The following is a 10173-nucleotide window of genomic DNA, read 5'->3' as shown; positions in this document are numbered from 1 at the left end:
GTGAATAGATAATTTAAGATATTAAGATGTTTTGCTTTTGCTTAAGCACTTTTTATTGTTTAGTTGGCTGATGTGGTCAAATTGAAGCTATTGTGCGTTAGAATCCTCCAAGACAAATGTTACAAGTGGTTGCTGGAGTTATTTCAGTTATGCAGATATTTATGGGAAATGCTGAAATGTGTTGTGCACATCCAGCCACAGAACCTTCATCCATATTTTACATGAAGAACCATTTTCAATACTGCCTGCCGTTGCAGTTTTTTTTTTAACTTTTTTTTTTAGCTCAATGTTGTTTTTTTATTATCCCTCTATAATAAGATTTTAACAAAATGCTCATAAAATATACCAGAATGCAGGAAATAGGATCAGTAATTTTCAAAATTTTCTGGGGGAAGACCCCCAGACCCCCCATCAGCTTCCTGCACAAACCAAATCTCTGAGGTCTGGTCACAACTTGGCAGCTCTGAGTTATTGTGTTGTGAGCAAAAGTCATGGCCACTGTGGTGTAAAACATTTACACAGTAAAGTATCTCTGAATAAGTCTAAATCTTAATGTGGAAAAGCAATTTCTCAGTTTTTGTTAGCTGTAAAATTAAATGTTCGCTCCCATCCTGTGCATCTCCTGGGGGCTAAGCCCCCCCCGTCCTTAAAACCTAGTGACGCCTCTGGTCAGAAGCCATTATTTCAGTACTACACAAAGAGGGGAGGGAGCCAGTATTGTGCGAAAACTATAGACCTGTTAGCCTACTGTGTACTGACTTAAAAATATTGACAAGCATTTTAGCACAGAGAATACAGAAACATATTAAAAAAATAATCAAACCTGACCAAACAGGATTTATTCCAGGGAGGCAGGGGGCTAACAATATTAGACGAACATTAAATATTATTTCATGTGCTACTAAGCAGAACAAAGAGGATAATATGTTGCTTAGTTTAGATGCACATAAGGCATTTGACAGTGTGAAGTGGCAATTTCTGTATAATATACTGGCAAAATTTGGGTTCAATAATTCATTCATAGATTGGGTAAAAATTGTTTATAGGAACCCCAAATCAAGGATTAAAGTAAATGGGTGTTGCTCTGATTTCTTCCCCTTGAGGTGTTAGACAAGGAGATTGTCTTAGTCCCTTATTGTTTGCCATTAGCATTGAACCATTGGCAGAATCAATAAGAATTAGTGAGAAAATTAAAGGAATTATAGACCAGGGAGGTGTAGAACATAAGCTTTCTTTATTCGTGGATGATATACTCATGTACATAAGCAAACCAGTATCATCTATTCCAGCACTTATGAATAACCTTGCAGAATATGGAGAAATATCAGGATATTTAGTTAATGAATCCAAATCTGTCTCCATGATGCTTTCAGGGATATTTCCAGCAGAACTAGAGGATATAGTGAAATTTAAATGGTCTAATAATGGATTTAGATATCTAGGTATTATTATCACTCCATCCATCTCACAACTTTTTGAAGCAAATAATGGAAAGTTGATAAGGGAATTGCATAGGGATATAGCCGTTGATAGGGAGAATCGAAGCAGTGAGAATGAACATATTGCCTAGACTGTTATTTTTGTTTCAATCACTGCCTGTTAAAGTACCAAACAATTTTTAAAAAATATTAGACAAAAATATATCAAAGTTTGTGTGGCAAAATAAAAGGGCAAGAATTAAATATAACATTCTTCAGGGCTCTAAAGAGAAAGGTGGGTTGAATTTACCCAACTTAAAAAATTACTACTGGGCAGCTCAACTTGGAGCAATTGTTATGTGGATAACTAAGGATACAGAATCTATATGGGTAGAAATGGAAAATAGTTCTTGTTCAAATTTCCCTTTGGAATCCCTTCCATTTTTAAGCAAGAAAATACTAAAGGGGGTGAAAATCACAAACGAGTGCATCAAAGAAACAAAGAAGGTTTGGTCAATAGTCAGGAAGAAGTTAGGTCTTTCAAACTCCATCTTTAGAATTACTAAAATAGCAATAAATCCAGAGTTCATACCCTCCACTATAGAAACGGGTTATAACAGGTACACTGAGGAAGATCAAAGGATAAGAACACCATAAAGATATCTGGGTATTTGGTCACACAGCATAGTACATTATTGACAAATATTATATGTTTTAATATTTTTATTATATACATATATATATATGAGCACAATAAAGAACAAAATAACTGAAAGAAAAGAAAGCAAATAAATAATGGTGTCCTGGTGTAGACTGGCTCTTCATGATCTGCAGAAGATAAAGACATTTTTGTATTTTAGTAATATGCATATTTCAACTTTTACATGAGCTAAAATAGCTTTTTTGTTGTTTTATTTTATTATGTCCTTGATTTATGCTGTTAAACTTGAAGAAAAATCAAAGCTGGTGGAGCAGAAATTCTTCTAAAAACAATAATAATATATGACTTTATCTACAACTTACCTGTTGCTTGGGGCAGCTGGCTGCAGAATCTCCCTGATGTCATTACGGATCTTGGTCAAGAAGATTCTGTTCCCCCGCTGGTTAAAGTGCACCCCATCCGGAAGAAACACATTTTCAAAGTGTCTGAGGGAGTGGTGCTCAATAACCCGGCCAGCGAAGCTTCCAGCAGTCTTGCTGATGTATCTGTTGACAATCTTACGGTCAGCGTTGATCTTGACAGGCTTCCCGTATCTCCAAGCCTTACGCTCGTTTATGGCTGAGAAGACGATGGCCATGGAGGGGAAGGCCTTGTGGAGGTGCACCAGGTCAGCCTGGATGTTGGCGGCATGTTCCATCGGAGACACGAGTCCGAGATCGTTGCCTCCAGCGTGAACCACCAAAACGTCGGGGGGAGACTGCTGGGCCAGCTCGGCGTAGAAACGGGGAATGACGCCGCTCCATCTCAGGCCTCCTTTGCCAAACCAGTGGACTCTGGCGTTCAGACCCAGATTGGCTCCGAACTCTTTGGGGGCCGCGTCCTCTGCTCGTCGGATGTAGCTGGACCCGATGATCCAGACTTTGGGCGGGGTCTTCACGACTTCAACCAGTCTTTTTGAGGAGGAGAAGTCTGAGGTTATTCTGAGGGGCGTCATGTCAGAGATCCTCATCTTCATGCAGTCAGAGGAGATCTCAGTGTCATCGGTCAGCTTTCTCTTCATCGGTTGCTCCATGATGGATTTCTGTAGGGCGGTATATAAGTAATGAAACCTGAAAGCTGAATATTAGGGCTGAAAAACAAAGTATTGCACTCTATATACACCTGAAAGTAAAATATTACACAGAATACTCAAACTGATTTAGCAGAAAAAGTCATATTACAAATGACATCTATAGTATAGCTCAGGTTTCAGCTGTCATTACTGCAGAAGAGGAGTGTTACAGTTTAAATGTGTGTACTTTCAGATTCTCTGGGAAAGATCAGGTCAGTTATGCAAGACTGAGGTTAAAATGTGTCTTATATTAGATTAAAGTGTTCAAGTGTGGAGCTTTGGTAAGAAGGAAACTGGATTGTTTGCCTTCGATGTTCATTTAAAAATATCGAGTTTGTTCAGTACTGAAAGTCGAGCTAATGTTTAAAGTGTATTTTGTTATGAGAAAACTATTTACTTACCTTAATGGAAAAGAAAGCTGTCAAAAGAAGATGTCTTTTCTGTCGGTTGGCTGTCAGAAATGGTGTCGACTCTCGGGAGAAGGTGTTTGATGCTTCTGTCCTTGTTTGCTTGTGTCTTTGTCCAGAAACAAAATTCACTGAGCATTCAAAAGTTTAACTTGAGTTCCAGAATTCTTTCATACTGAGACAGAGATTCGGAAAATAACACGTTGTCATGGCAACTGAGCTAGCAGGCTGCTAATGAAGACAATGCAAAGGACAGATACAGATGATTTGATTCATTGTTTGATGCTTATTTAAATGATATCCAATTGGGACTAAATATTAAATTACTTTGATCAGATCAGGAGAACAAAACTTGATCTAAACATCCCCTGAACCAACTAAAACATAAGCAGCTGGAAGTGAAACCAGAACCTGAACTGCTTCCTTTAGGTTGTTCTGCATGTTCTTCCAGTTTGAAGGTGTACAGTGAAGCATGTTGACACAGAGCTGAACACTTTCAGGAGTTTTTCTTTGTCACATTTAAAGATGGACAGGCTTCTCTGTGGAGGAGTCAACTCCAGCCTCTGGTTTTTCAGCAGCTGTAGTTGACTCTTCCACAGAGATTTTTCATGGTTGTACATGAAGAATCACAGATAGGGATGCTCCTCCCTGCTGCAAGGAGTGGATTTCAAGCCGTTGTGCATGTGTAAGCGCTGACCTTGGGGAGTTGTGAGTGGGATTTTAGAGAAGAACCTCAGATACCTACCAACCTTTGAGATTGCCGAATCTCTGATTGTATCTACCTGGAATGTAGCTTCATGGTTCTGTCAAGGCTCCAAAAAGCTTCTTAGAGGAGGTTATTTCCACCAGAGTGCTTTATACGATCACACCAGCTCCAAACTCAATCAAGCTCATCTTCACAAAGAAATCAAAAGAAATGGAGCAAATCAACCATAGCTATCAACCAGCAGCTCCACACAAACACTTAAGGTGGCACCAAATACCAATAATCTCCAGCAGGCTGCGGTTCATCGGAGACCACTGTGGATGACTACTGTTAAGCTATAGCTGCATGAAACAGCAGGAGGACGCTGCAAATGAATAAAAACACCTTTGAGAAGAAGATGGTGACCATGTGTGTCTCTGAAATAATGTTTTTGAAATAAATCTTTGTCTGACAGATTCTTTTGAGGCTATAAAGGTCATTTTGATTATTGTTCTGCTCTTTATGGTCGCTATATTTTGTTTTAAACCTCCAGAGCAACAGACAAATAATGAAGTCTAACACTGATGATGTTCTCTGAATTCACCGACCGTTAACTCTTCACCTGAACTGTTTGATGCTGTATGGCCCCACTGCAATCCTTGAACATCAAAACGTGTGGGGATGTCACCTTTTCTGATTGTTTCAGGATATATGGTGCAAAATACACAATTTAGTTAATCAGAAAGCTGCCCCGAATCTTGTATTTTGAGTCAAGAGTAAAAATATCACCTGAACTAAAACAAATAAAAGCTCATTAAATTCAACAACCAGAAGTCCCCTATTTATTCATCAGTAGGTTCAGGGTGACGTGAAGTGTTGGAGCTCAATAAAACAGCACCTAAAGTCTGTAAATGTTAAACAAAACAGTGAATGAAACAACAACAACAACAAAAAAAATCACAAGTAACCTTTAGTTTGTGTCATTAAATTTATTTTAAAAATCTTTTGTCACGTTTTCAGCCTCTTCAATTTAGAAGTTTCATGTACAAAAAATAAGCAAAACTCAAAAATCTGTTGTCTAAAAAATTCTTGATTTGATTAAAATATATAAAAATCATATTTCAACAAAAAAACTCATTTTTGTAGCTTTAGTTGCCTGTATATAGAAATAGAGTCTCATTTGTTGTATACAGTCTGTTTATAGGGCATTTGAACAAACTTTATGAGGAGCGGTGCTAAAGTCAGACTGCAGACACATAAATTAATTTCTAACCAGTATAAACTAAAAAAAACGGTCCACTGATGACCTCTAACCCTCACACTCCTCATCATCCTCAGTCGCCGTATAGATCACCTGGTTCCTGCGTTTGATTCTGGGCGTTGGGCCTCTGCTGCCGCCGTCCACAAACTCATTGCTGCTTCGTTTGAGGATTCGTGCAGATGTGATTTCGTCCTCCTCGCCGTCATCATCACACCGTCCTTCCCTTTCTGCTCCAGGCTGAGCTGCCGCCGGCGTGGAGTGGGAGGGAGGCGGCAGGTTCATGAGGCGGGACAGAGGAGACGACGAAATATCCGATTTGGGTTCAGGGAGAAGCAGCCGACTCGGTGCGTGGAGTTCACCCTCTGCTGCATCTGATTTTGGCTCCTCCTCTTCTTCCCACTCGTCCTCGATCGTGATCTCATCGGGGTTAAACGAACTCGACAGTCCTGAGGTGTCACTCGGATACTCGCTGGGCTCGTCTGTACTTCCTGCACTCTCTCCGTCTTCGTCATCCTCACCGCCCTGAACCTTCGTCGCCTCGTCGCCTCGCTGTCCGGCGGCGGCGTAGATGTCAGTCAGACCCAACTTGGCACAAAACTCGGTGGTCTGAGGGTTGGTGCTGCAGCTCGGGGCGGTATAAGGCTGAGGCCTGTTGGGGTCGTAGGACGACACCGTCCGGCTGAAGTTGTCTGGGACGCCGAGTTCACCGCTGAGATCCTCCATCACCTCCATCATGGCTGCTTCTGAGGCTGAGAAGTCCCACCTGACAGGCACAGACAGAACACATTACTACATTAGAAGACAGAACATCTTTTAAGTAACAGAAAAACTTATTTTCAGATCAGTTCACTGTCATTCAAAGATGTTGAAAACATAAAGAAACCAAATTTGTTGTCCAGGTCCAGCAACATACAGAGCAGAATAAATAATACGTTGCAGTAAATATCAAAGATGGACCCATGCTGAATAAACGATTATTTCAATAACCTAAAAACCTAGAATAAACAGAACATATAGTTTAAGAAATAATGTAGCAGTGCAGCAGTTCTTCATATTATTATTATTATTGCAGTGTTACATTGTACCGGTCATGCAGGCCGTTGTTCTCTGGGGGGTTCCAGGGATAAGGACTGGTCCTCTGCAGACTGTTGGTGGCCTTCAGGATAGCGAGCCACTCTGGATCATATTCCAGACCCTCAGAGGAACCTGGTCTCTCTGCAACATCCACAATCTGAAACACAAGTGGTAGAACCATTAAACCTTTACACCTTAACGCAGACTTTGTAGATGTATTAACTAAACTCTGACTCACCTGTAAGAATTCCCTGTAGGGGAGACATTTATCCAGAGACAGGAATTTGGTGACACGTGGGGCAGAGTTACTTTTGGGCTGAAGACAAGAGAGCTCATTAATTTGTTGTCATTCATTTATTTCATACATTTGCTTGTCTATTTTCAAGAGGCAAGTGCATAGGAGATGGCTGAGCATTTTCAAACATTTCAAAAAAAAAGACTCCTGTACACTGACTAACTTGCAAAACTACATTTTGGTGCAATGAAACGCTGCAAAGAAATATGATTGTTGCCAGTTAGACCTTCTGGACATATTCCGATGTTATTATTGTCTTTATCTAGCTGCAGAAATGCCGCTGCTCTCACCGGATGCTGCATAACGGCGGCAAATTTCACATGCAGATGTGCGGAGAACCAGTAGTTGGGCTGCAGGTGAGCGAGCAGCTCCTCGGCTGCTGGACTCCCCAGACTGTTGGACTCCACCTCCTGACGCAGAAACTTCTTCTTTCGTAACAAGTCGCCTGTATTTCCGTAGCGGTAGATCCCACGAGGCCAGTCGTGGCTCATGAAAATATCCACAGGCATCTGGATCTGAGTGGAGATAATTATTTCCAAATTAATGCACAGATACACAATCTTCTGAGCAGTGAGCTGAACTGATATTTACCTGTTTTAGTTTAAAAACCTCAATGTTTCTGATGTGGTAAACACTTCGAAGTGTTTCTGGGTTGTACGGAGGGAATTCGTGGTGACCTTGAAGAGACACCATCCTTGTAAACATATTGCAAAGCGAGCCAACCATTTACTGCGTCAAACAAATTAAAATAATGCAATAAATAACCTCACCCTTTCTGTAGTCATGTGATTTGAAGATTCCAGATAAACCTCCGATCCTGATCCCTTTGTAGCGAACAACACCAGCATAACCTGCAGACACACGGTCAAGTCAAGCCCGGGGCATGTCGAGAAGCAGGTGGACACATATAAACGTTATCTGCTGCTTCATACCCAGATAATAGATGTTTGGAGCCACCCAGCCCCCATAAGGAAGCTCCTGCAGGTGATTGGAAGCTTCATGGTTCCCTCCGATGAAGATGGTCAAGACTGGAGCTTTCTTCTCTCCTGAATAGTACCTGCAACACAGACAGGAATTCACAGCTTTAGATGCCCCTGACGTGGAGTTTTTAACTATTTTTTTTAACCTCACTAAAATGACTCCATTTATCCTGGTGTGCACCAGTAAAAACAATGAGAATCATGAGACATTTAACTTTCTGACGGTTCTTGAACTAATGATGTGCACAGTTTAAAATCATGAGATTCGATTTTTGTAAAATAAAGACATTTCAACTTATGTTTTCTCTTTTTTATGATTTACAGCACTTTAAAAGTGTCATACTGCAGAAAATACATTCCTGTGTTCTCTCTACTTCTATCCATGGTTGTGCTGTTTTCAGTAAAAAAAACTGTCCAGAGGGCTGAATGCTCTCACTCATGTCCTCAAACATAAACAAAAACAGCAAAACACTGACTTGTAAAAAGTCTGCATCGTCCTGTACTTGGCAGGCACTGCCATGCACTTCATGTCTCCCTCATTTCTGACGGCCTGAAAGTCTCCACAGCAGAGCAGCAGGTCGACCTTCACACCTTCCTTCTTCTCCAGGTACTCGATGGTTTCGTAGATCTTGTCCAGCTCCCCATGGCAGCAGCCTTCGACTGCGATCTTCATGCTGCGGAGTCCCAAAGACACTCACATTCACTGGGAGGGCTAGTCTGATTTCTGGTCTCACCTCAGACACTCAGTGATCTGTAGAGACACAGGCAAAGTTTAAATATGTAGCAATTCCTTTCACTAAAAGCAGAGCAGCTATTTAGGATGGAAAAGGTACTGCTATTAAAGGACTAAGACTAATGCTGTAGTTTTGTAAATAATAAATGGGTTTTCACTGTTGAGTCAGTGTTTTTTTTACAAATTCATGTCATCCTCCTTGTGTGACAGTCACACTTTCAGTAGTGTCTTTTGTGAAAACCTCCATAACATGTTTTAAAGCTCTAACAGTACATAATTTCAGAAAAAAAAAAAAAGATAAGATAAGATAAGATATTCATCCCTCGTGGGGGTAATTCACACATTACAGCAGCATAGTAAATAAAAACAACAAAAATTAAGATGAAGAGTATTTCCTCTTGCACGGAAATAATATGATAAATATTTGTGACTGAATTGTAGGACAGACAGGGTGTATTCAATTGTACTTATAAAGTTTTAACACGAAGTATGCTACAATATATCAATGCACTTTGGAAGTTCTAAGTTATGTTTTCCCTAAATTGATCTATCCTCTTCATTACAGAATAGAAATAATATGGCTAGACAGCTGAAACTATTGATTGTTTAATCAATTAGTTGTGAAACAATTGGCAGAAAAATTGTGAAAAATGACAAACATTTGGAATTTCTTTGAGTCAAAATGAAAATTCACGGTATGCATTTCATACTATTGTCACCTCAATATTTACATCTGAGGACTTTTAGCTCTGGAAAAATGATCAGAAGATTAATCAGTCCACTTGTACAAACTTAAAATTTAGTTTCAGCTGCGTTGAGTAGATTTCACAATTAAATGTCTAGTTTATATGAGTGACACAATCAGACATGGAGATGGAAATGGACTTTAATTACTCACACTGCTACAGAGTGTACATACATGTAATGTTGGAATTATTTCAGATGCTGTAAATGTAAATAATCAGTTGCTAACATGCTAAAAGAATGAAGTGAATGAATGAAAGCCACAGTAACAGAAGCTAACCTGAACACATCTTTAAACACGTTAAATATTCAGACACTGGGGCACATTTACTTTGGTGTCAAGTTACTTTGAAAACGTTGATATCAACAGTACAGGATGTTTTTTATTTCATACATGGGGTTGCTGTTGCTTGGAGGAAGAAAAAAAGTTGTACAATATTTTGTCTATTGCTTGCAATAGTATCCAGTAACTGGCTACTAGAAGCTTCAATGCTGGAATTAGATACAAAACACAACATGTGATAGCTAGCTAGGCTACGTAGTTAATCTAACAAGAACCCACACCACAAGAAAAGCATATTTATCAATAAACTGACAAATAGAGTACTTACTGGAACTAGTGTACAGCTGAAGAGTCCGTTTTTTTCTATTTATCAGCCGTAAAGTCACGAACTTGTTCTAAAAAAGCATGTTTATGTCGCAGGTTTATGGCAGCAACCGATAGAACGAATTTTCCCACCTCGTCTCCACACGGTGTACGCATGCGCAGTCAGCTTTGGCGAACCAGACTGTTGGCAGCAGATT

At 39.9% G+C, this 10173-nt stretch overlaps 2 protein-coding genes across 2 annotated transcripts; both read right to left on the bottom strand.

Moving 5' to 3' along the window:
* Nucleotides 1–305: 305 nt before the first annotated feature.
* LOC127537204 (uncharacterized) lies at nucleotides 306–3604 on the bottom strand. The gene is made up of 2 exons (XM_051959225.1): nucleotides 2442–3604; nucleotides 306–2246 (listed from the first exon to the last, which is right to left on the bottom strand). Exons 1-2 carry the CDS (start codon nucleotides 3149–3151, stop codon nucleotides 2240–2242), a joined length of 717 nt encoding a protein of 238 aa, XP_051815185.1. The 5' UTR covers nucleotides 3152–3604; the 3' UTR covers nucleotides 306–2239.
* A 1649-nt stretch (nucleotides 3605–5253) lies between these two features.
* dbr1 (debranching RNA lariats 1) lies at nucleotides 5254–10145 on the bottom strand. The gene is made up of 9 exons (XM_022220348.2): nucleotides 9981–10145; nucleotides 8369–8643; nucleotides 7845–7969; nucleotides 7683–7763; nucleotides 7504–7589; nucleotides 7203–7427; nucleotides 6856–6933; nucleotides 6629–6774; nucleotides 5254–6306 (listed from the first exon to the last, which is right to left on the bottom strand). The coding sequence occupies exons 2-9, from the start codon at nucleotides 8563–8565 to the stop codon at nucleotides 5592–5594; spliced, it is 1653 nt and encodes a 550-aa protein (XP_022076040.1). The 5' UTR covers nucleotides 8566–8643; nucleotides 9981–10145; the 3' UTR covers nucleotides 5254–5591.
* Nucleotides 10146–10173: the final 28 nt, after the last annotated feature.

Source organism: Acanthochromis polyacanthus, chromosome 14 (assembly GCF_021347895.1).
Source record: "Acanthochromis polyacanthus isolate Apoly-LR-REF ecotype Palm Island chromosome 14, KAUST_Apoly_ChrSc, whole genome shotgun sequence".
In the NCBI taxonomy this organism is placed as follows: domain Eukaryota; kingdom Metazoa; phylum Chordata; class Actinopteri; family Pomacentridae; genus Acanthochromis; species Acanthochromis polyacanthus.
This window is presented reverse-complemented; position numbering and strand designations above follow the sequence as displayed.

What these genes read in the sequence shown, in the direction of transcription:
- dbr1 (XM_022220348.2), bottom strand. Translation starts at nt 8,565, where the DNA reads ATGAAGATCGCAGTCGAAGGCTGCTGCCATGGGGAGCTGGACAAGATC. An exon ending in TCCAAACATCTATTATCTGG is followed by an intron (nt 7,764 to 7,844) that starts GTATGAAGCAGC and finishes GTGTGTCTGCAG; the next exon opens with GTTATGCTGGTGTTGTTCGC. An exon ending in ATCACATGACTACAGAAAGG is followed by an intron (nt 7,590 to 7,682) that starts GTGAGGTTATTT and finishes TGTCTCTTCAAG; the next exon opens with GTCACCACGAATTCCCTCCG.
- LOC127537204 (XM_051959225.1), bottom strand. Translation starts at nt 3,151, where the DNA reads ATGGAGCAACCGATGAAGAGAAAGCTGACCGATGACACTGAGATCTCC.